Source organism: Lissotriton helveticus, chromosome 6 (genome assembly GCF_964261635.1).
Source record: "Lissotriton helveticus chromosome 6, aLisHel1.1, whole genome shotgun sequence".
Classification (NCBI taxonomy): Eukaryota; Metazoa; Chordata; class Amphibia; order Caudata; family Salamandridae; genus Lissotriton; species Lissotriton helveticus.
In genome coordinates, this window is record NC_136067.1 from 26,036,621 (window position 1) to 26,063,502 (window position 26,882).

Here is a 26,882-nt window from a genome sequence, read left to right on the forward strand (position 1 = left end):
CCCAGCACAGTTCGCCCCTTTGCATCCTGGTAAATGCAGCACACAGTTCAAACTTACTCAAAAATTAGCTGGAGTTTTTCACCAAAGTTGGTGCAGACATTGCTGTATGTTTCTAGACACGTGTTTCTGGCTTGAGCCCGTCTTCAGTAGGGAGCAGCAGTATTAGAGAGCAAGGAAAAATCATCTGGGGTTGCTGGAAATGCTGCCAAGTTTCTCTCAGGTCACAGTACCACTCACAGGCACACTGGTGCATCTCCAAAGCTCGTCAGCTTGCTGGCTCAAGGGAGCCTTTTAAACAGAATGGGGGTTGGGAGCACACTGCCTCACAGTCCCAGCACAGTTCGCCCCTTTGCATCCTGGTAAATGCAGCACACAGTTCAAACTTACTAAAAAATTAGCTGGAGTTTTTCACCAAAGTTGGTGCAGACGTTGCTGTATATCTCTAGACACGTGTTTCTGGGTTGAGCCCATCTTCAGTAGAGAGCAGCAGTATTAGAGAGCAAGGAAAAATCATCTGGGGTTGCTGGAAATGCTGCCAAGTTTCTCTCAGGTCACAGTACCACTCACAGGCACAAAGGTGTATCTCCAAAGCTCGTCAGCTTGCTGGCTCAAGGGAGCTTATTGAACAGAATGGGGGTTGGGAGCACACTGCCTCAGAGTCCCAGCACAGTTCGCCCCTTTGCATCCTGGTAATGCAGTACACAGTTCAAAATTACTCGAAAATTAGCTGGAGTTTTTCACCAAAGTACGTGCAGACATTGCTGTATATATCTAGACATGTGTTTCTGGGTTCAGCCCGTCTTCAGTAGAGAGCAGCAGTATTAGAGAGCAAGGAAAAATCATCTGGGGTTGCTGGAAATGCTGCCAAGTTTCTCTCAGGTCACAGTACCACTCACAGGCACATAGGTGCATTTCCAAAGCTCGTCAGCTTGCTGGCTCAAGGGAGCCTTTTGAACAGAACGGGGGTTAAGAGCACACTGCCCCACAGTCCCAGCACAGTTCACCTCTTTGCATCCTAATAATGCAGTACACAGTTCAAACTTACTCAAAAACTTACCTGGAGTTTTTCACCAAAGTTGGTGCAGACATTGCTGTATATCACTAGACACGTGTTTCTGGCTTGAGCCCGTCTTCAGTAGAGAGCAGCAGTATTAGAGAGCAAGGAAAAATCATCTGGGGTTGCTGGAAATGCTGCCAAGTTTCTCTCAGGTCACAGTACCACTCACAGGCTCACAGGTGCATTTCCAAAGCTCATCAGCTTGCTGGCTCAAGGGAGCCTTTTGAACAGAATGGGGGTTGGGAGCACACTGCCTCGCAGTCCCAGCACAGTTCGCCCCTTTGCATCCTGGTAAATGCAGCACACAGTTCAAACTTACTCAAAAATTAGCTGGAGTTTTTCACCAAAGTTGGTGCAGACATTGCTGTATATCTCTAGACACGTGTTTCTGGCTTGAGCCCGCCTTCAGTAGGGAGCAGCAGTATTAGAGAGCAAGGAAAAATCATCTGGGGTTGCTGGAAATGCTGCCAAGTTTCTCTCAGGTCATAGTATCACTCACAGGCACACTGGTGCATCTCCAAAGCTCGTCAGCTTGCTGGCTCAAGGGAGCTTATTGAACAGAATGGGGGTTGGGAGCACACTGCCTCACAGTCCCATCACAGTTCGCCCCTTTGCATCCTGGTAATGCAGTACACAGTTCAAACTTACTCAAAAACTTAGCTGGAGTTTTTCACCCAAGTTGGTGCAGACATTACTGTATATATCTAGACACATGTTTCTGGGTTGAGCACGTCTTCAGTAGAGAGCAGCAGTATTAGAGAGTAAGGACAAATCATCTGGGGTGGCTGGAAATGCTGCCAAGTTTCTCTCAGGTCACAGTACCACTCACAGGCACACAGGTGCATCTCCAAAGCTCGTCAGCTTGCTGGCTCAAGGGAGCCTTTTGAACAGAATGGGGGTTGGGAGCACACTGCCTCACAGTCCCAGCACAGTTTGCCCCTTTGCATCCTGGTAAATGCAGTACACAGTTCAAACTTACTCAAAAATTAGCTGGAGTTTTTCACCAAAGTTGGTGCAGACATTGCTGTATATCTCTAGACACGTGTTTCTGGCTTGAGCCCGTCTTCAGTAGGGAGCAGCAGTATTAGAGAGCAAGGAAAAATCATCTGGGGTTGCTGGAAATGCTGCCAAGTTTCTCTCAGGTCACAGTACCACTCACAGGCACACTGGTGCATCTCCAAAGCTCGTCAGCTTGCTGGCTCAAGGGAGCCTTTTAAACAGAATGGGGGTTGGGAGCACACTGCCTCACAGTCCCAGCACAGTTCGCCCCTTTGCATCCTGGTAAATGCAGCACACAGTTCAAACTTACTAAAAAATTAGCTGGAGTTTTTCACCAAAGTTGGTGCAGACGTTGCTGTATATCTCTAGACACGTGTTTCTGGGTTGAGCCCATCTTCAGTAGAGAGCAACAGTATTAGAGAGCAAGGAAAAATCATCTGGGGTTGCTGGAAATGCTGCCAAGTTTCTCTCAGGTCACAGTACCACTCACAGGCACAAAGGTGTATCTCCAAAGCTCGTCAGCTTGCTGGCTCAAGGGAGCTTATTGAACAGAATGGGGGTTGGGAGCACACTGCCTCAGAGTCCCAGCACAGTTCGCCCCTTTGCATCCTGGTAATGCAGTACACAGTTCAAAATTACTCGAAAATTAGCTGGAGTTTTTCACCAAAGTACGTGCAGACATTGCTGTATATATCTAGACATGTGTTTCTGGGTTCAGCCCGTCTTCAGTAGAGAGCAGCAGTATTAGAGAGCAAGGAAAAATCATCTGGGTTTGCTGGAAATGCTGCCAAGTTTCTCTCAGGTCACAGTACCACTCACAGGCACACAGGTGCATCTCCAAAGCTCGTCAGCTTGCTGGCTCAAGGGAGCCTTTTGAACAGAATGGGGGTTTGGAGCACACTGCCTCAGAGTCCCAGCACAGTTCGCCCCTTTGCATCCTGGTAAATGCAGTACACAGTTCAAACTTACTCAAAAATTAGCTGGAGTTTGTCACCAAAGTTGGTGCAGACATTGCTGTATGTTTCTAGACACGTGTTTCTGGCTTGAGCCCGTCTTCAGTAGGGAGCAGCAGTATTAGAGAGCAAGGAAAAATCATCTGGGTTTGCTGGAAATGCTGCCAAGTTTCTCTCAGGTCACAGTACCACTCACAGGCACACAGGTGCATCTCCAAAGCTCGTCAGCTTGCTGGCTCAAGGGAGCCTTTTGAACAGAATGGGGTTGGGAGCACACTGCCTCACAGTCCCAGCACTGTTCGCCCCTTTGCATCCTGGTAATGCAGTACACAGTTCAAACTTACTCAAAAAGGTAGCTGGAGTTTTTCACCAAAGTTGGTGCAGACATTGCTGTATATCTCTAGACACGTGTTTCTGGCTTGAGCCCATCTTCAGTAGAGAGCAACAGTATTAGAGAGCAAGGAAAAATCATCTGGGGTTGCTGGAAATGCTGCCAAGTTTCTCTAAGGTCACAGTACCACTTACAGGCACACTGGTGCATCTCCAAAGCTCGTCAGCTTGCTGGCTCAAGGGAGCCTTTTAAACAGAATGGGGGTTGGGAGAACACTGCCTCACAGTCCCAGCACAGTTCGCCCCTTTGCATCCTTGTAAATGCAGTACACAGTTCAAACGTACTCAAAAATTAGCTGGAGGTTTTCACCAAAGTTGGTGCAGATGTTGCTGGATATCTCTAGACACGTGTTTCTGGGTTGAGCCCATCTTCAGTAGAGAGCAGTAGTATTAGAGTGTAAGGAAAAATCATCTGGGGTTGCTGGAAATGCTTCCAAGTTTCTCTAAGGTCACAGTATCACTCACAGGCACACAGGTGCATCTCCAAAGCTCGTCAGCTTGCTGGCTCAAGGGAGCTTATTGAACAGAATGGGGGTTGGGAGCACACTGCCTCACAGTCCCAGCACAGTTCGCCCCTTTGCATCCTGGTAATGCAGTACACAGTTCAAACTTACTCAAAAACTTAGCTGGAGTTTTTCACCCAAGTTGGTGCAGACATTACTGTATATATCTAGACACATGTTTCTGGGTTGAGCACGTCTTCAGTAGAGAGCAGCAGTATTAGAGAGTAAGGACAAATCATCTGGGGTGGCTGGAAATGCTGCCAAGTTTCTCTCAGGTCACAGTACCACTCACAGGCACACAGGTGCATCTCCAAAGCTCGTCAGCTTGCTGGCTCAAGGGAGCCTTTTGAACAGAATGGGGGTTGGGAGCACACTGCCTCACAGTCCCAGCACAGTTCGCCCCTTTGCATCCTGGTAAATGCAGTACACAGTTCAAACTTACTCAAACATTAGCTGGAGTTTGTCACCAAAGTTGGTGCAGACATTGCTGTATGTTTCTAGACACGTGTTTCTGGCTTGAGCCCGTCTTCAGTAGGGAGCAGCAGTATTAGAGAGCAAGGAAAAATCATCTGGGGTTGCTGGAAATGCTGCCAAGTTTCTCTAAGGTCACAGTACCACTCACAGGCACATAGGTGCATTTCCAAAGCTCGTCAGCTTGCTGGCTCAAGGGAGCCTTTTGAACAGAACGGGGGTTAAGAGCACACTGCCTCACAGTACCAGGACAGTTCGCCCCTTTGCATCCTGGTAAATGCAGTACACAGTTCAAACTTACTCAAAAATTAGCTGGAGTTTGTCACCAAAGTTGGTGCAGACATTGCTGGATATCTCTAGACACGTGTTTCTGGGTTGAGCCCATCTTCAGTAGAGAGCAACAGTATTAGAGAGCAAGGAAAAATCATCTGGGGTTGCTGGAAATGCTGCCAAGTTTCTCTCAGGTCACAGTACCACTCACAGGCACAAAGGTGTATCTCCAAAGCTCGTCAGCTTGCTGGCTCAAGGTGAGCCTTTTGAACAGAATGGGGGTTAGGAGCACACTGCCTCACAGTCCCAGCACAGTTCGCCCCTTTGCATCCTGGTAAATGAAGTACACAGTTCAAAATTACTCGAAAATTAGCTGGAGTTTTTCACCAAAGTACGTGCAGACATTGCTGTATATCTCTAGACATGTGTTTCTGGGTTCAGCCCGTCTTCAGTAGAGAGCAGCAGTATTAGAGAGCAAGGAAAAATCATCTGGGGTTGCTGGAAATGCTGCCAAGTTTCTCTCAGGTCACAGTACCACTCACAGGCACACAGGTGTATCTCCAAAGCTCGTCCGCTTGCTGGCTCAAGAGAGCATTTTGAACAGAATGGTGGTTGGGAGCACACTGCCTCACAGTCCCAGTACAGGGGACTGAAGATGGGCTCAACCCAGAAACACATGTCTAGAGATATACAGCAATGTCTGCACCAACTATGGTGAAAAACTCCAGCTAATTTTGAAGTAAGTTTGAAATATGTACTACATTTACCAGGATGCAAAGGGGCGAACTGTGCTGGGACTGTGAGGCAGTGTGCTCCCAACTCCTATTCTGTTCAAAAGGCCCCTGACACGCTTTGGAGATGCACCTGTGTGCCTGTGAGTGGTACTGTGACCTGAGAGAAACTTGGCAGCATTTCCAGCAACCCCAGATTATTTTTCCTTGCTCTCTAATACTGTTGCTCTCTACTGAAGATGCGCTCAACCCAGAAACACATGTCTAGAGATATACAGCAATGTCTGCACCAACTATGGTGAAAAACTCCAGCTAATTTTGAAGTAAGTATGAAATGTGTACTGCATTTACCGGGATGCAAAGGGCCGAACTGTGCTGGGACTTTGAGGCAGTGTGCTCCCAACCCCCATTCTGTTTAAAAGGCTCCCTTGAGCCAGCAAGCTGACGAGCTTTGGAGATGCACCTGTGTGCCTGTGAGTGGTACTGTGACCTGAGAGAAACTTGGCAGCATTTCCATCAACCCCAGATGATTTTTCTTTGCTCTTTAAGACTGCTGCTCTCTACTGAAGATGGGCTCAACCCAGAAACACGTGTCTAGAGATATACAGCAATGTCTGCACCAACTTTGGTGAAAAACTCCAGCTAATTTTGAAGTAAGTTTGAAATGTGTACGGCATTTACCAGGATACAAAGGGGTGAACTGTGCTGGGACTGTGAGGCAGTGTGCTCCAAACCCCCATTCTACCCCTATAAAGATATTTAACCCATGCCGGAGGATTGTGTGGGTCGGAAATATCACCACACACTGATATATACAAAGAGAAGCCAATTGAGCCTTGATAAAGTTGCATGTATATGTAACAGAGGCAACGAAACACATGTTGGATTTGGGCTCTCGACCTGTCACAGTAACTCAGATAAGAGAAGAATCAATAAAAGAATAAAAGACTGAAGATTCTAATTAATTTGTTTTGTTGTGTACATATGTTCTGGTTGACTTACTTAGCTACTGCTGACACATTGTTATTGCCATGAATCTCACGTGTGCTAAGAAATTTGGTAAATATTCATTTTGTAGCTTAGGCCGCAGAATTAGGAGAGGTGGGTGGTTCTCTCCTTGTAGCACCGTATGAATACTTTGAAAAAAAAACAAGTTAGTGAATATTTCCAGTGGCGCCTTCCCTATGTCCAATACTACCATTTCTTGTGTTTAAAATTGATAGATGATTGGCTAACTATCATCCACAGGGACGAAACCCAATTTAACACCTTAGAGTCCACAAACTACTTGACCCTCAAATACCTCAGAGTTAAAATCATAACTAATGACGCCCCTGCTACCAAACTTCACACCATCTATCAACCCCCGGGTGGTGGCATTCTCTTCACTGAAGAACTAACTGGCCTAATATCACAGTTCTCCCTAACAGACTCCAACAATGTGTTCCTAGGCAACTTCAACCTGCAATGGAAGGACACAGAGGATAGCACGCAACCTTACAAACCTTCTTGAATTAATTAAACTTAGGAAAGTCTACAATGAACAGACCTGCAATAAAGGCTCTACCATAGATGCCATATTTATCAGAAGTGACCTTGTCTCCATTTGATTATTCATACCGATTGATAGGACAAAACACCATTTAATAATGTTCAATCACATTGCCCACCCCACCCCCCCTCCAACCGAGCCCGATCCAGCAAACCTCCATACTGGGAAAGGAACATCAAACAACCACCACCACTAACTGAGCTGAAATCCACAATCAGCACCCAATTACATTTGCAATCTCTCCATCACACCATAGATTACTTCACTGCCCGATATAACTCAGCAATGAATGATGTTCTTGACCAAGTGGCAGCCCTCAAACTAAAGCAATCCAGAAAAATCCAATTTAGATGCTGGTACAATGCAGATCTTAACAAAGAGAGGAGACGGCTTAGACTGATCGAAAGATTATGGAGGAAAAAAACCTCTCCAGCATACCTCTCACTCCTAAGAGTCAAACGATCCTCCTGCAAGAAATACATCTTTAGGGAAAAAGGCACTTTATTTTGCAACCAACTTGATCGTTTAAAGAACAGACTTAGGGAGCTCTTAAGTATAATCAAACAAGAAAACACCCATATCTCCATACATGGAACAACAGCCAAAATCCAAAGCTGTGAAAAACATAACTAACCCTTATCCAAGACACATCATTCCCAACCCAGACCATTTGCTCCATTATTTCTCAGGATACCATAGAAACTCTCCCCCAACACCTACTAACTATAGTCTTGAGTGCCCTCCCCCCCAAAACAACAATCACAACAATGATCACCTACCATTTAAAAACAATGCTAAGTAGGTGGACTTCAAACTTATGACAGAAAGTGACATCTTCAATATAATTGCACACTTGAAGCACACATCCCATACCCTCCACTCCCCTCCACCCTCGTACAGAACGTCAACAATATCATCTACCTGTTTTGGACTAAAATCAATAACACCACTCTTTCATGCTGCAGTGTACCTAACTCCTTCCAGCTAGGCCAAGTCACACCCATTTTGAAAAAATCAAGGAAGGACCCAAACGACCTCAATAATCACAGACCTATCACCAAACTTCCTTTCCTAGCGCAAACACTGGAAAAATTTGTCAAGCTACAACCAAAGGCAACACATAAATGAATTCACCCTCCATGACACATTCCGATCAGAATTCAGAAAAGGCTGCTGTACTTAAACCACTATGCTCAATATAAGAGATGACATTCACAGATCCTTGGATGAAGGTGACTCCTGCCTCCTAACCCTACTTGATTTACCTGCAGCATTTGAATCTGTATATCACCCATCTTTATTCAAGACACCCAGGAACCACATAAGTATCAATGGCACAGTACTGAGATGGTTCACATTATGCAGCACCGCTTGCATAAAATAAATATCAACAGCCACCGTTAATAGCCCGCACCAGTTCCACAAGGTATACGTCAAGATTCAATCCTCTCCCCATCCCTCTTTAATCTCTTCATGGAACCCTTCACAATTATTCAAATCAAACAGGATTGTAATATCACTTATATACGTCAACAGTCAACATATAAACCTGACTCAACAACAATAATATAAAGCTCAACCCCCGAAAGACAGAACTACTACTCCTGTCCCCTAAAAACAAACCCTTACTAATTTAAGAATGGCTCAGAAATATGAATGCTCTAAATTGTTCTCTCTCAATGTCAAACTCTTTAAAGTCCTTGGATATCACTTTGGAAAAAACATGCCAAGAAAGCAGCACCTCAACAACTCAGCCAAAGGAGCACTCTTCATACTGAAACATCTGAACATATTGAAACATTTCAACATAATCAAACCGTTCATTCCCCCTGATGATCTTAAAATGGTAGTACAATCACAAGTCCTCTCAAAACTTGACTAAAGCAACACCATCATCACAGGAACCCAGAAAAGCCACCTTGCCCCTCTAAGACCAGTTCTCAATGTGGCTGCCAGCCTCCTCACAGGTACCAATATATTTGATCTCATCTCACCAGCCCTCAAGAGTCTCAATTGGCTTCCTACTGAAGGATGATGCTACTTCAACACAGCTCTTGTATCACTCACAAAGCTCTTCATACAAAACCCAAAATACCTTGAAACCAAACTTTCTAGAGCAAGAAGAGACTGGGCACAGACACGCGCCAACTCTCTTCTTCTCATACCTCCCAAACTAAATAAGAAATCCTCCCAGGCACACTCCTTCTCAGGCAATGCTTCTGGGATCTGGAATTCGTTCTCTGCCGCGACCTCCCTTTCTGCTTCTTCAAATAGGGACCTTAAATCTCTGCTGCTGAACAACTACTCCAACACATGCATAAACTGAAATACGACTCTAAACCCACTTCAACCTGAACCTCAAAGGCAGTTTTAACTTGTCTACCATCTGCTGTATTGTTATATATCCTGGGTGACTATCTTCCAATACCTTCATGATGTATGTTTTTGTTTTTTACCCTTTTTATTACTGACCCGACCCACACAGATTCCATCATGTTAATTTTGAGTAGACATAGTCTCATAGCCTGTAAAGCACTCCAATACCTTTGGATATTGTTAGCGCTATATAAAGCTTAAACAACAATAAAAAAAATCCCTTGCCACACAAAAACCCATATCCATTCCAAACTCTATAAAATCCCTTGCCATCTAAAACCCCCCACCCACCCTAAAGCAGAACAAATCACTTGCCACCCAAAAACTCAAACCCTCTCCGAACCTTAAAAATTCTCTTGCCACCCAAAAACCCATACCCACCCACAACCTAAAAAATTGCATCTCAACGAAAAACCTACACCCACCCTGATACCTAAAAACGTTCTTACCATAACATATGTATATATATAGCAGTTTGCTTTAGCTTGGATGGGGCTTTGACAGCTCCCGCCAAGCGAAAGCAAACACTCCACACCTTGCAAACAGGAGCTGTAAATCCGCCCCTGCTTGCTGAACAGTGAGTTTTCATCACCTTCCCTGCCTGCAGACTTGAGGGCAAGTAAAGACATGAAGCTATTGTTCTCGCATGCAGGGAGAGGAATTTCCAGCAGCTCCCTTTGTGCAACAGCAATGCGGGCACCACAGGAGGCAGAGCCGAGTTGGGATTGCAGGTACCTTAAGGCCCCTCCCACAGTCCTCAAAATGAAGACTGGGTGCACTGGGAAGATCTGGGGCACCATTTAATTTATTAACCTGTCCCTGGGGGCTGGAGTTACAAGGCTGAAATTGGGTCTCAGAGGGGGACTTTGCAGAACCCATTCACATGTGGCCAGTTACCAAGGGATGAGTTTCCCGGGGCCGAAATTGGCCATGGGAGGGGGGTGGCATAGCCCTCCTACCCATTTAAGTTGTGGCTGGGCCCCGGGAGATAGGGTTGCAAGTCCATTCTGACCATGATGTTCATTTTACATAAATTAAACCTCCACAGAGGCACTTACTATTATAAACAAATATAAACAGCCCCATCTAAGGCCCCACTTCTATAAAGGACAAATATGTGTAACTCTAGGGTTGGCCAAGGTAAAGCAAGTGCTTTTTCTTGGCAATTCTATATTGGAGGAAGATCCGAAATACTTCATAGAGGTGAATGCATTGTTGCAATTGGAGTGCAATCTATAGAGACCCTGATACGTAGGTTCTTTCTTCTCCTTACCTGATGAGAGCAGACTCAATGGTCCTCCCTTTAAATTGCTACAAGTATTCAAATGTACAAATCACTTGGACCAATCCACCTTAGTAGTATGCAAAGGTCTTCCTGCCAGGTTAATAAGCAGCCACTGAGAGCATTTCTCACTGATTTTGGTGAAGAGTTGCAGATGCCGAGGAATAGCTCCACCAAATAAAGAAGCCCTTGCTATATAGTTAAGAAGAAAGACCCTTGTTTAGTGGAGATTTACCTCTTTTTAGTCTTGTTGTCTTGTCTACAGATGATTTATGTTATGACATACTTCAGGACAAAGCTGCACCAAGACCAATTACATTATCCAGAAGTACACAAGGTTGCTGGTGACATTTCCTCATGCTCCATTACATGGTGGTGTAGAATACGTATTAGACATTTATCCAAGGAGGGAGCACTTAATAATAAACAAGTAGAAAGTACTCCACTTGGATAGATATTTTGTGCAAAACTGTGGACTCTTGTTTGATTGAGGTGCATTTTCTTTGTGGCCAAGTCACTCACATAGCCACTGACACCCACAGAGACACTTATACATTTACTCATATACTCAGGTATTCACAAAACCACTGACAGATCCACTCAGACACTGATATACACTCTCACAGACCCAATCATACACTCACAAACCCACTCGGAGACCCACTCACACACAAACTCACATACCTATTCAAATACTCTTACACACACTCATAGACCCAATCCGGCACTCATTTACCCACTCAGAGAAATATTCAGATGCCCTCACACCCACTCAGGCACTCATGCACCCATTCACTGAGTCATTCAGACTATTTCATAGACACTCAGAGATCCATTCAGACACTCATGAACCCACTCACAGACCCACTGAGCGAATCATGCACCTACTCACTGACCCAGTCAGACCCTCATGCACCCACTCACAGACTGACCCACACACTCATGGAGGCACTCTCAAACCCACTCAAACACATTGACAACACCTACTCACAGACCCACTGAGACACTTATGAGCCCACTCAGACACTCACACACCCACTCACACAATCAGTGAGACGCTTACGCAGCCACTCCAAGACACACTCACCCCTCAGCCAAGACACCTCGCTTCGACTGATCCATCTCCTCAGCCAAAGAGCTACACCACTGTATCACCAACTGCACAGACCAGCTAGCACCCCTCCACACCACCAAAAGACAACACCCCATGAAAGCCTCCTTGTTACCACCAGACGTCTCAATAAACAATGGAGAAACAGCGAAACTACGGAAGACCTGACCATCTACAAGAATGCAATGACAGACTACCACCAAAGCATAAGATTCACAAAGAATACCTTTATCCGGAACAAACTGCTCACCAACTCCAGCACACAGTGAAGCCACAGATGTAGCTCCCTCTCAATACCTCTGCAACAAGCTTGACTCCTATTTCCACCTGAAAATCAAATCCCTCTATGACCACTTCAGTGAGCAAGCTCCAGAAACCACCCTTTCCTCCAGTGACGACAACCGGTAAACTATCACTGCCTGGAGCGTGGTCAACACCGAAGATACCACAGCCACCATGAAGAGCACCCACTCAGAAGCCCCCACAGACCCTTGCTCTCCATACATCTTCCATCGAGCCGTCGCCGCCATTGACCCCTAACTATGATGCACCATCCATGCCACCTTCAAATCCGGCACCTTCCCAGATGACTGGAAACATGTAGAAGTCAAGCCCCTCCTCAAGAAACCCTCAGACCTTGACGGACCGGGAGAACTACCGACCCATCTCTCTCCTTCCCTTCGCGGCCAAAGTCACTGAGAAGATCATCATTCTCTGGCTGACAAACTTCATTGAAGAGAACTCCATCCTCAACCCCTCCCAATCCAGATTCTGCAGCAACCACAGCATCAATACTGTCCCCCTCACCGCCACAGACAACATCTGCACGCTCCTCTACCAAGGCAACACCACAGCCCTCATCCTACTTGACCTCTCTGCAGCTTTCAACACCGTATCCCACCGCATCATTGCGGTCAGACTCTATGACATCCAGAAACTGAGAACCACCCTCAAGTGGCTCTGCTCCTTCTTCGTAGACAGAACCCAGAGGATCAATCAATCCATCAATCAGAGTACTTGTAAAGCGCACTACTTACCCGTGAGGGTCACAAGGCACTACCTACCTGACTCCCAGAACAGCTGATCACTAGCTGTGGGGAAGCAGAATCTACTCGCTCCCTGGCGCCATTGACCGCCGAAAGGGAGACGATAGCCACGCCCATCTACTGCTGGCCACGCCCCCTCCGCAGTGATATAGGACGCGCTGACGCCGCGCTGCCCCATTGCTGCTAAACTCCTGAGGCGAAAAGCCGGGAGGTGTTCTTATCTTTTAAAACTGTTGTGATTGTGTATTATTGTGTTTTTAAAGGACATTATTCCGTTTTGCACACTACCTACCTGACTCCCAGAACAGCTGATCACTAGCTGTGGGGAAGCAGAATCTACTCGCTCCCTGGCGCCATTGACCGCCGAAAGGGAGACGATAGCCACGCCCATCTACTGCTGGCCACGCCCCCTCCGCAGTGATATAGGACGCGCTGACGCCGCGCTGCCCCATTGCTGCTAAACTCCTGAGGCGAAAAGCCGGGAGGTGTTCTTATCTTTTAAAACTGTTGTGATTGTGTATTATTGTGTTTTTAAAGGACATTATTCCGTTTTGCACACTACCTACCTGACTCCCAGAACAGCTGATCACTAGCTGTGGGGAAGCAGAATCTACTCGCTCCCTGGCGCCATTGACCGCCGAAAGGGAGACGATAGCCACGCCCATCTACTGCTGGCCACACCCCCTCCTACGTCACTATAAATCATGTGTCAATACCGGAAGCGCAGCGGACGAGCGCAGCGGGCGCGCCGATTGCGCGCCGAAGGCGCGCTTAAGGCAAGCTCGTCTGCGCTCGTCCGCGACGAGGATGCGCCTAGCGCCACAGACCCTGCCCAACATAGCTCACTGACACCTTGCTATTCCCGCGATGCCCTGCTTAACCTCCGAGGATATGCTCATGAAGGTAAGCTCATCTTTGAAGAGACTGCCTCTCCCCTTACAGACATCACCCACAAGGGTCTACTTGTAGGAGGCCTTTTGAATGTGCGATCGCTACCGAAGCATGCCACCGAAATCAACCTCCTTATAGACTCACATCATCTAGATGTACTTTTTCTAACAGAAACTTGGACACATGCCAACTGTGAGACTGACCTAGCCTCTGCCTGTCCTCTGAATTTTAACATTCTCCATCTCCCTAGACCCAAAGGCCGAGGTGGCGGTGTCGGTGTCATCTTCCGAGCCTCGTGGCAATTGAACACCATTGATATAGACTCAGTACCCGGAATCGAGCTCCTCGGTCTGACTATAAACTGCCACTTAGGAGTCACCTTCACGGTCATTATTTGTTACCGACCGCCTGGGGCCTCTTCTCTTTCACAACAGCAAGCGCTCCTCACGATTATCACTAACTTGGCAACCTCCCATAATAAACTTATTATTCTGGGAGACTTTAATCTTTGGCCAAACGGCAGCCTAGACACGAGTCTAAACAATCTTCTGCTGTCCTGTGATAGTGTGGGGCTTCACCAATTGATAAAGGACCCCACCCATTCGGCTGGCAACCGCCTGGATCTTATCTTTTCTAGTCCGGGTCTAACGCAAGTAGGCGACATCCTGCCTATGAGCTGGACAGATCATTCGCTCATCAAACTTTACATCAACAACACCACTACAAGAAAGCCCAAGACTCACTTGCCACCACAATTCTCTTATCGTAATTGGAAAGCCTTAGAAAAACTTAGTATCTCCGCAAAAGTCTTCGAGGTGGAAGATAGTGTCTCCCCTTCCAATTCGGTGGAATACAACTACAGATCCTTTAGTGCAAAAATTACATCCATCGCGGACGCGGTCGCCCCTCTAAAACACTGCAAACCTAAAGGTAGAGCACCTGCTCCCTGGTACAACGACTCCCTGAAAATCCTCAAATCAACCTGTAAACAGGCTGAGAGACAGTGGAGACAAGGATACTGTAACAATAAGAAAGCCCTTTGGAAAAAGGCACTCCGTGAATACAAATCCGCTATCATAAAGAGCAAAGCGAATTATTATTGCTTCACCATAGCCAATGCGGCTAACAGTCCTAAAAGCATATTTCAGATTCTGGACAATATTTTACATCCTGACTGTGCCAAAAATCCTATATCTCCTTCTCAGACTCTTTGTGATAGCCTCGCTCAGTTTTTTACTAACAAAATTGAGACTATCATAAATAACTTAGTCTCGCCTCCGCCACACATCCATTCCACCTCCTCCGAAGTCAGCCTTATCATTTCTGACTCTTTGAAGTCAGTCTGTCCTCCCACGAACAGGCTCCGAGCTTTCCCTCTTCTCTCTCAAACTGAATTCGACAAAGTGGCACAAGGCATCACTTCTGGATCTCCCCTAGACCCTTTGCCTCCGAAAATGTGGAAAGCATGTGGACACGAATTATTCTATACTCTCCGGATGATATGTAACCAATCCCTCAGTTGTGGCCTTGTCCCCACCTCTTGGAAGCAAGCGCTCATCACCCCGCTTCTGAAGAAACCTACGCTCAACCCAGAATGCTTGTCCAACTTCCGCCCTATATCACTTCTGCCATTCCCGGTGAAGGTGCTGGAACGTTGGGTCAGTAACTGCCTCTCGACCCACCTCGAGCAGCACCACATCCTGGACGAATTCCAATTCGGTTTTCGCCCAGCCCATGGCACCGAAACCGCTGTGCTTACCACTATGGAGGAGCTTCGAATGCGTGCAGACAGGGGCCAAGCTGTGGCCTTGATACTATTAGACCTGTCTGCCGCATTCGATACGGTCAACCACGGGATTCTGCTCGAGCGGTTGAGAGAGGCAGGGATCGACGGCACGGCCCTGATCTGGCTCCACTCTTACCTCAGTGACAGAGCACAGGCGGTATCCCTTCCCCCTTTCCAATCGGCCTTCTCCCCTGTCCCTCACGGTGTTCCTCAGGGCTCCTCCATCAGCCCGATTCTATTTAATGTTTACTTGAAACCTTTGGTCACCCTAATTAAATCATACAACATGACCACTGTAAACTACGCGGACGACACGCAGCTTCTTCTCTCTTGGGAGGGCGAAGATTCCATCCCCTTAGAAGCTTTTCACAACTGTCTAAGAGACACTGCGAGCTGGCTGCACAGAAACTCCCTCCAGTTTAATTCCTCGAAAACTGAGGTTCTGTTTTGCCCGGCGAGCCGAATACCGCGCCCTCTGCCTGCTGAGTTTTGGCCCCCGGAAAACTCTAATAACCCGCCACCGGTCACTAGTGTCCGCAATCTGGGCGTCATGCTTAACCACCAACTAAGCATGGAAACGCAGGTTTCAAGAACAGTCGCCACCTGCTCAGGCCTCTTGCGCTCACTGCGCAAAGTCTTGCCTCTATTACCATCTTCTGCCCGAGCACTGATAGTCAGGTGTACTATTCTTAGTCGCCTAGACTATTGCAATGCGCTCCTGTTTGAATCTCCTGCGACACTATTGGACAGACTCCAACGAGTTCAGTCGGCAGCAGCCAAACTGGCCCTTGGCTGGACCAGGAGATCCTCGGCCACTGCAGCACTGGCCGAGCTGCACTGGCTGCCGCTGAAGCAACGCATTGCCTTTAAAGCCCTCTGCCTGGTCTTTAAGGCACTACACGGTGCCGGACCCAGGCCTCTCCAACGTCTGTTCTCGTGGTATACTCCCACCAGAACACTTAGGTCGACAACTGCCTGCCTTGTGAAAGTGCCCAGATGTAAGAAGGCCAGGACTGGGGGAAGATCGTTCAGAGTAGCTGCTGCCAAGTTGTGGAACAGTCTGCCTGTCGATATTCGCCAAATCCCCCATCTCCTTCCCTTCAGAAAACGAATTAAAACCTGGCTCTTTCCCCCGTCCCTTTAAATCCCTAACCTTTGTTTAACTTCCGTCTAAGAACCTTAGGAGTAGCCAACAGCGCCAGGATACCTGCCAGGTGACAGTCGCGCTTTATAAATATTTTAAATAAATAATAAATAAATAGGGGAGGGGGGTGCTGCTACTGCGTAAAGAGCCAGGTCTTGAGGAGTCTTCTGAAGGCGAGTAGTTCTTGGGTCTGACGTATGTGGGTAGGGAGGGTGTTCCTGGTCTTTGACGGTGAGGTAAGAGAAGGATCTGCCACCGGAGGTCGTTCGTTGGATACGGGGGACAGCGGCGAGGGCGAGGCTGGCAGAGCGGAGCTGGTGGGTGGGGGTGTGGAAGCTGAGACTGCTGTTCAGGTAGGCTGGTCCAGCGTTGTGGAGTGCTTTGTGTGCTTGGGTGAGGAGCTTGAAGGTGATTCTCTTGGTGATGGGGAGCCAGTGTAGGTGTCTCAGGTGGGGGGTAATGGGAGGTGATATAGCTGAGGCGGGGGACATTGACGATCAGTCAGGCGGAGGCGTTTTGTATGTGTTGTAGTCATCGTAGGTGTTTGGCTGGGATTCCTGCGTAGAGTGCGTTGCTTTAGTCCAGTTTGATGCTGACGAGGGCCTGTGTCACCCTTCTTTTTGTTTCTGTCTTGTTTCGGTCGGGATCCACTTGTAGATCCTACGGAGCATGCGGAGGCTGTTAGTAGGAACTGGGGTCACCAGTTCCCCGGGGGTAGCCTGGCACGAGCAGGTAGGCACCCGAAAGCTTAGGTGCCGAAAGCTTAGGTGTTAAGTGACTACACAACACACGCATCCACTGAGACAATAAAACGCATGCAATGACTGAGACCACACAGGTGAGTTTGATTTAAAACAATATGCTTTTATATAAGATCAAGGTTCAGGGTAGTCAAAAATCACAGTTTCAATTACTCATCAAAGCATTTCATCAGATGGAAGTAAAGGGAGCAGTTCAATATCCAATTTAACACGTTGGGATAAACATTTGATTGAAGGATTAGCATTTCATTACTTCACAATAAACCAGGGTACATTTCATTAGGCATTAAATACCAAAGCACCCCGCGAAGGTGAGCCTCTCATTAAGCGTGGACGACCAACTCATCAGGCAAGGAAGAGCACATCATGTAGCAAGAGTCCACAGGTCATCAGTTGAGTAACCTGTTCAGTAGGTAAACAATTAACTTCTCACCAAGCAAGGGGGAACATTACATAAAACTCCTTAGCAGGATTAAACATGTTATTACTCAGCAGTAAACATGTCATGGAATAACTGTAGGCTTTCACTTAGAATTTCCATTGGCAGCAGTATAGGACCTTCCATTAAAGATCAGGCAAGGCCCCCATTCCAGGAGGTCAGTATAACCCTTGCATTTAACTGGGCGTCAACATTTCCTTAGGCCAAGGTAAAACATTTCCTTACTCTGTCATAGGCAGTTCCTTAGATAACTGGACGCCTTGAGTCAACAGCTTCCTTTGCAGACCTACACACGTTAGTGAAAACCAGGCAACATTTCATTAGCCATGAATAACCATTTCATGAAACCAGCATGTTATTAAACCAGCTTGTTGAAGGTTTAAACGTTTCATTACCCAGCAATGGACTTTTCATTATATCCCTGTAGGCATTCATTAGTCACAACAGTAGGCTGGTGTAACACCTTCTGTGAAGCAGGAGTAAAACAATTCATCAAGAATATCTATCTCCTTATGCAGGCAATCATTTTGAAAATCAGGCCGGAATCAACATCTCATTAGGGCGAAGCTAAACCAGACCCAGGCAACAAGGAGTTTGGCCCTAATCAGACCCTGGCAGAGAGATGAGCCTTCGAGAGTTAGCTCGGCTAATGGATCTGTCACTAAATCCTCTTGGAGGGTTCTACAGTCAAGGCAGGGCTTCACCTCGTTTCCTGGAGCCCTGCGGGCAACACAGGGGCCAACGGGGCCCAACAATAGTCTTCCCCAGGGGAGGATCGAACTCGAGGCCTCCTGCAGCCTTCCGCCCTCCTCCCCGGGGGTTACCTGCTTTCTTCGGCCTTTCCCGGGCCCTTGCGTAGGCTTCTGGTGGAGTTTGAGGGCTCCGGCCCTCCTTGAGGCCTCACGCGGTCAGGGGAATCTCCTTCGGCCCCTTCAGGGCTTGCGCTGGCTGATGGAGGGCCCTTGCACTCCCTCGGGGCCCTCCGGTACTAGCAGGCTGTTTCCGGGCCTTTCATAGCCTCCACGGCCCGAGAGCGCCTCCTCCCAGTCTCGGTATGGCTTCTCGGACCGGGCGCGGCCCTCAGCGACAATGTGGCGGCCCTCTCTTGACACCGGGGGCCGCCGAGGGGGTTAAGAGCATGGCTCCGGCACTACAGAGGGAGCGCCGGGCTGCAACGGCAGGAGCAGGGGCCAAGGAGCCCTCTGGGCTGCAGCGGTGAGTGTCGCCCCGATACCGTGCTTCTTCCCCTCAGCGCTTCAGGGTGGGGGACACCACAAGACAGGTCGGCACTCCCTCCCTCAGGGCACAGCTCGGGAAAGCAGATGGCACTTTCAGCTGCAACAGACTTTAGGCGGTCACATTGCTCGGGGGGGAAAAGGACAGCGCTTCTCAGGGGCACATCAATCTCCAGAGCCCCAGCATGTCAGCAGTCCACAGCGCTTCTTAGGGGGAGCACAGCAGGTCCTCAGAGTACAGCGCTTGAGGGGCAATACAGCGCTTGGGTGACACACGATGTGGGGGCAAGACCAGCAGTCTCAGGAATGATTCAGTTCAGGATGCTAGCGCTGCGAAGGATGAACGCCTGGCAGTACAGACAGTTTAGTCAGGGGGATGATGCAGGACAGGCCACACGACAGTGGCAGGACAGCGCAGGGACCCAGGTCAAGACCAAGGGGGCAGAAGGAGCACAGCCCAATACCTGGTTGATCCCCAATAGTCCTTGTTGCATCAGAAAGGGGTCATCTTCTTGGCGCTTGATGGTTCCTGCGCCCTTTGTAGATAGCAGTTTCTTGTTTCTTGAAAGGGGGGGTTGAGTGGAACGCTTGTCAGCAGGTCACTGTAGATGATCCCAGGGTTCCCCTCCCGCCGGGCCAGATCAGTGGGCTAGTTCAGGGTTCCTCACTCTACTTGGAAGGCAGCACCTAAGCCCTGTCACTCCCAGTGGCATAGGCCCCTGACTAGGCCCTACCGCCTAAATCTCCTGCGTGGGTCCCCAGGTCAGTGATGCCCCAACTGACTGGAAAGTTTCCCTCCCTTTCTTTATATAGGCCCAGGTCAGGTGACCATCCTCTAAGGTGGCAAAAATAGGCTCCGCCCCTATTCTAGAAGGTGCCAGGAGCTTCCCTACTCTAACTGTGGGCAGGCAAGGCAGGCTGGAATGGGAACAATGTTTGGGGTCCCAGCCAGCTCCTGGCAACTAGAATGCGCCTTAACTAGACCACGCTGCAGTAACAGGGGCCTATGGCAGCCATGTTGAAGGTAGAGAGCACCTGCACCTAGCATTGATTTCAACATTACACAGTGCATCTCAACCTCACAGGGCCTATACAACTACATTAATATGGGGGGGCATCCTGAATTAGGGGAGCGAAAAACAAAACATTTTAGGGAAAAGGGCCAAGTCCAATCCAACAGTGTTGTAGCAGGAGGAGGAGACAGCGTTGATCAGACTCCTGCCTTTCCTCTCCGAAACCACTAAGATCAACTGCAGAGTACCACAAGGATTATCACTCAGTCCCACGCTCTTCAACATCTACATGGTCTCTCTCACCGCCATCGTCAGACAGCATGGACTCAGTATTGTATCCTATGCCGACGGCACCCAACTCATCCGCTCCCTCATGAAGGACCCCTAAACTACTAGTTTCAGCTTCCAAGAAGGAATGAAGGATGTTGCAGCTTGGATGGGCAGCAGCTGTCTGGAACTGAGCTCTCAGAAGTCCTAGTACTCAGACCCTACCCTGCTGCATGGGACAACTCCTGGTGTCCCTCTGCACTCTGCACCCCCTACACCCACTGACCACACTCGAAACCTCAACATCATATTTGACTCATCCCTCAACATGACATACCAGGCCAACACATCTCCTCCACCTGCTTCAATACTCTGCAAATCCTCTGCAATTCTCTTAAGTGGATCCCCCATGATGCCGGAAAGACTGTTACCCACACACTCTGAACTAGCAGATTTGACTACAGAAACTCCCTCTATGCTGGAATCAACCAATCCCTGCTATGCAAACTCCAGACCATCCAGAACACAGTAGCCAGACTCGACCTCAGAATCCCACGACATGAGCACATTATTAAACACCGGCAAGACCTCCACTGGCTCTCCATCAAGAAAAGAGTAACCTTCAAGCTACTCACCCACGCCTACAAATCCCTCCACAACTACGGACCCAAGTACCTAAATTAAAGAGTCTCCTTCTAAACACCTACAAGGAACCTCTGCTCCACCGACTTCGCCCTGGCAGTAACCCCGCACATTTGCAGAACCAGAGCGGGTGGAAGAGCCTTCTCTGCACATATTCAGGAAGAGCCTCAAGACCTGGCTCTTCCGCTGATCTAGAGCTGCACCCCCCAGTGCCTTGAGACCCTCCCGATCGATTGATTGACACTCACACACCCACTAAAAGACCAATTCAGACAATCTCACCCCCAACGACAGACCCATTGAGACAGTCATGCGCTCACTCACATACTCCCTCTCAAAGCTTACAAGTTACAGCTAGGATTTTTTTTAAACCTTAGAAAATCACTTAAACAACCAAAGGTTACAGGACATTATAGTTAGGAAATCACATTAAAAAACATTGAAATTCACAAAAAAAACAAAGATTACTGGGACATTAAAGTTAAGGTTCAGACTTCACTTGTGCAAAACCATTTCAATACAGCAGTTATAGTTAACAGCGCAAACTATAACTGATGCCCCCACTGCTTATGAACTCACATATTAAATCACTCATGACATTGTCAGTGACATCACTGATGGTTTCTAAATTAACATCACTGATCACATCACAGACGATGTCATCCACAGAACCACTCAAACACCCACTCACACCCATATACAACATCTCACATACCCACTCAAAAATCCAGAAAAACATTCACAGACAAGCAAGTTCTTACACAACCACTCACTCCTCCATATAGCCACTCACACAGCCAATCACCCTCCAATAGAGTCACTGACACACTTACTCACACACCAATACACCCACTTATATACCCATTTAGCCAATGAAACATATACATATATACCCATACAGCCACACATACCTACTTACATACCCATAGAGCTACTCATATACCCCCAAAACCATTCACACACTCATACACCCATACAACCACTCAGACAAACACTCATACACCCACAGAGCTAGTCATAAACCTACCTACTCACCCATAGAGCCACTCATGTACCCACTCACACACCCACTCAGCCACTCAATCAATCAATCAATCAATCATAGCATTTATAAAGCGCACTATATACCCGTGAGGGTCTCAAGGTGCAGAGGGAGGACGCTGCTACTGTTCGAAGAGCCAGGTCTAGAGGAGTCTGCTGAAGGTTAGGAGGTCTTCGGTCTGCCGCAGGTGGATGGGGAGGGTGTTCCATGTCTTGGCGGCAAGGTGGGAGAATGACCTGCCACCGGCAGTCACTCTTCGGATGTGGGGGACGGTGGCAAGGGCATGGTCTGCGGAGTGGAGCTGGCAGGTGGGGGTGTAGAGGCTAGTCAGTTGTTGAGGTACACTGGTCCGGTGTTGTGGAGTGCCTTGTGTGCGTGGCTGAGGGGCTTGAAGATTATCCTCATGTTGATGGGGAGCCAGTGCAGGTCTCTCAGATGGGGTGTGATGTGGCTGCGGCGAGGGTTGTCCAGGATCAGGCGTGCGGAGGCTTTCTGGGTGCATTGGAGCTGTTTCAGGAGTTTGGCAGGGGCTCCTGCATAGAATGCGCAGAGGGTGTTTAAGCAGGAGGAGGAGACAGCGTTGACCTGCTTTGTCATGGAGAGGGTAGAGTCGAGGATGACCCCTAGGTTGCGTGTGTGGTTGGTGGGTGTAGGGGGGCTCCGAGTGCAGTTGGCCACCAGGAGTCATCCCAGGCCGATGGGGTGGATCCAAGGATGAGGACCTCCATTTTGTCCAAGTTCAGCTTCAGTCGGCTGTTTCTCATCCAGTCGGCGACGGACTTTATTCCTTCGTGGAGGTTGGTTTTGGTGGTGTGGGGGTCTTTGGTGTGGGAGAGGATCAGTTGGGTGTCGTCAGCATAGGAGATGATGTGGAGGTTGTGCCGTAGTGCGATGTGGGCAAACGGGGCCATGTAGACGTTGAACAGCGTTGGGCTGAAGGATGAGCCTTGGAGTACGCCGCAGAGGATCTCGGTGGCTTCAGAGCAGAAGGGGGGAGGCGGACGCTCTGAGTTCTGCCAGAGAAGAAGGAGGTGGTCGAGTCCAGGGCCTTCTCTTGGATTCCAGCATCGTGGAGGCGTGTTCTTAGTGTGCGGTGGCAGACCATGTCGAAGGCGGCTTAGAGGTCCAGGAAGATGAGGGCAACAGTTTCTCTGTTGTCAAGCAGGCTCCTGATGTTGTCGGTGGCAGCGATGAGGGCAGTTTTGGTGCTGTGGTTGCTGCAGAACCCACACTGGAGAACCCAAGTGGAGAAGTGTGGCTCAGTGGTTAGAGGCGGCAGACCCAGATTCTGAGATCGACCGTGGACCAGGGTTCGATTCCCCGCCTCGGCGGGTCTCGGGCTCATTAATTCCACGGTCTCGACAATTCTCGCTCCGGTGCCTACTCGACTCACGGGGTCACACTCTGCGACTCTGGGCAATAGCTTGCTTAATCTCCACTATGGCCCCTCGCGGCGGGATGCCTGGCTTTCACCTTGTGGATACCCTGCTGGGGTTTCTCACAGGGGAATACCAGGACGGGTTCCCTAAGCAAGCGCGGAGATGCCCCAGGGTAAGTCCTGCGCTATATAAGTTTCATACATTTACATTTACACATTTACTGGGACGGGTCCAGGATGCCGTTCTCCTCGAGGAAGCTGGTCAGTTGTTTGTTGACGGCCTTTTCGATGACCTACGCCGGGAACGGTAGCAGGATGATGGGTCAGAAGTTCTTGAGGTCCTTGGGGTCTACCTTGGGTTTCTTGAGTATGGCGTTGATCATTCAGACACCCACTCACATACTGACACAGGCAGTCATGCAGGCACTCATATCACATTTCTTAGATATAGTATCGCTCAGAAGTATAGCTCGTATACTAATCTAACTTTTGTAATAGTTAGCATATGTGTTTAACACTCATAAACTCTTAAAAAAACGTACACTCAATGATTTTATCAGTGATGTCTTTTGAGACACCATCAGAGATCTTATGAGGTTTTTTTTTAATCTGTTTCCTAGCTGATATTTATAATTTATATATTCAATTATATTGGTGACCACATTTAAGAAATATTACTTGCATTCACATTGATACCACACATTGAACACACTGTTTCATGTTTGCGGCAGAGAATTTTTATTCAAATTGACATCTCTTTTACATGAGGCAGTATAATGGCATAATCTTAAGTACTACTTAAACTTTTCGTATCACAAAATTCCCCAGAATATTCCTAAAGGATTCTGGGACCCTCAGAGGCTTACTACCATCACCTCCCCAAGACTCCTGAATAGCATTAGAATTAAAAAAACATACCTTTATTATTACTCTACCTTCCCATGCACCCTCAGTACTCCTAGTGATAAAAAGCCCCCTCGACATATGTATGCTTTAGAACTTATAAATAAATAAATCCAAATTGTGTCTTATGAATTGTGTTGCATCCATACAGCAATAGCCTTGAGGCAGGAGTTAAAGGCGAGTCGCGTGTCTCATGTATTTTATTGCTGATGAGGGTGAATCATCACAGTGAGAGTGTTCTGCTGATGATAAGTCTCATCTGCGCATAAAAGGTATCAAGGACTGAAGCACTCACATTCACCAAGGATTGAGTAAAGATTGAAAGACAAGATAGAGGCAGGACAGTAAACATGTACACTTGGGTAAAGCCTACTTGACTCCACATTCAAAGTCAATCAAAAGGTTTATTATCATGGCCATATGGACATATTTTAGAACCTCACAGTTGAGATGTCTCAGAAGTGTAAGGGTGAAAAGGGAATACCCGCTGGCCAACTAACAATGTACATGTCAGATGGGTTGTATTACTGTGACCACCGTGGTAAAAAGCTGATGAGTGAAGCTGTGTCCAAAGAGGCGCCCAATGTATCGATCATGGACTCTACTCCCAGGCCTTGCATCCCATTGGGCTATTACTTTCATGTGGGGAAGGAGTAGTGGGAGATGCTGTCAACACATTTGCTGAGAGACTGGAAAATAACGTTCAGATGTTTGACGGATGTATTCCCACAGCACGTCATTTGTCACTGAATATGACCTTATTATTGATCAAAAAGACGTTATATTTTCTTAGTTCCTTTTGTTTGTCTTCCTTTCCAATGCCTTTTTAATCTCTTCCCAGGTCCTGATCAGATCCGGTTAGTGAACGGCCCCTCTCTCTGTGCTGGAAGAGTGGAGGTCAGGCACAATGGAGTGTGGGGTAAAGTCTGTGACGACTCCTGGGATCAGAAGGACGCGTCTGTGGTCTGCAGACAGCTTGGATGTGGAGCTGTACAAAACTATCAGTATATTTCATCATTCGGGATCAGCCCTTTGCCAGTTCTGATGAGTAATGTCCAATGCCAAGGAGATGAGTCTGCCCTGTGGAAATGTGCACAGCGAGGCTGGAATGTTAATACCTGTCCAACAGGGAGGAATGCTGGAGTGACCTGTGCTGGTAAGAGGTGTAAGCTGAGTGTAAAAACAAACTTAATTGCATAATGAAAACAGTATTCACTTCTGTCATAATACAAAAGTGACCTCTGGTGGCAAGCATTTCATCAGATCGGTCTGGATGAACTATTAAGACCCTTCATGAAATATTTTCAAGCAGATAATTAAGCACTCTGGAGCCAAAGGTGAACCTGCAAACCCCCTTCCTGCCTGTGTGCTTGCTGCTTGCTTCTGCTCTCTGTATCTTCCCAATGGTTATGACTCCTTCGGGACGGAGGGTTTGACAAGTCAATCCCGGCTCTGTGTCAATCCACCTAGAAGCAGACATTATCATTTTTCTTGCCTGAGTCTAGTCTGCACCATCCACTGAGGCGTTTCTTTAAATTTTAAGCACTTAGCAATGATCTTATCCACAATGTCTACTACCCTGTGCTCCAGTCTTCCCCATCACAGTCCCCCTCCCTCCTTCTCACCATCCATCCTTCCCTCTGTCCTTCCCACCCTCCCTCATTCCCTCCATCCTTCCCTCCATACGTCCTCCATCCCTCCTGCCCTCCCTCATTCCCTCCATCCTTCCCTCCATCCATCCCGACTTCCCTTTGACCCTCTGTCCTTCCCTCCATCCTTACCTGTGTCCGTCCCTCCCACCCTCGTTCATTCACTTCCTTCTACCCCCATCCTTCCCTCCCTCCCTCCTTCCCACCCTCCCTCCTTTCCTCTATCATTCCCTCCATCCTACCTCCCTCCATCCTTCCCACCCTCCCTCATTCCCTTCCTCCTTTCCTCTGTCCTTCCCTCCCCTCCTTCCACCCCATCTGCCATTCCTTATTCTCTTCCTCCTTCCTTCAATCCTAGTCTCCATCCTCCCCGCCTGCCCTCCATCCTTACCTCCCCCGTTGATCTGCCCTTATCTCTCTCCATCACTCTCTCCACCCTTCCCTCCAACCCTCCCATCCCCGTCATTTCCTCCCTCCTTTCCTCCATCCTTCTATTCCTCCCTCTGTCAATCCCACCTTTCCTCAGTTTTTCCCTCTATCCTTCCCTCTGCTATTCACTCCCTCCATCCCACCTTCCCTCTATACTTCCCTCCCCCCAAACGTCATTGCTACCCTCTCTTTGTCCTTCCCTCCATCCTTTCCTCTGCACTTCCCTCAATCTACACTTCCCTCCTTCCTACCCTTCATCCCTCCCTCTATCCTTCCCTCCACCCTCTCCTCCTTCCTACCCTCCATCCCTCTCTCCATCCTTCCCTCTGCACTTCCCTCCCTCCATCCCGCCTTCCCTTTGCACTCCCCTCCCTCTGTACTACCCTCCTTCCCTCCTTCATTCCTTCCCTCTGTCCTTCCCTTCCTCCATCTCTCCTTCTTTTTCTTTAGCATCTCTGTAAGCTTGGCACTTGCAGGGTGTCGATTGAGTGAAAAGGGAGGATATAGGGAAGAGGGTGAGTATTTCCGTTAAAAAAAAAAAAAAAAAAATACTCAGAGAAGT

General features: G+C 48.1%; 1 protein-coding gene across 1 annotated transcript in view; it reads left to right on the forward strand.

Annotated features, from left to right (window-relative positions):
• LOC144762174 (soluble scavenger receptor cysteine-rich domain-containing protein SSC5D-like) overlaps window positions 1-26,882 on the forward strand; it is a 208,369-nt gene that overhangs the window by 139,701 nt on the left and 41,786 nt on the right. Inside the window, exon 2 of the mRNA XM_078647332.1 lies at window positions 25,084-25,398. Coding sequence (XP_078503458.1) covers window positions 25,084-25,398 — 315 coding nt within the window. The remainder of the gene's footprint in view (window positions 1-25,083; window positions 25,399-26,882) is intronic.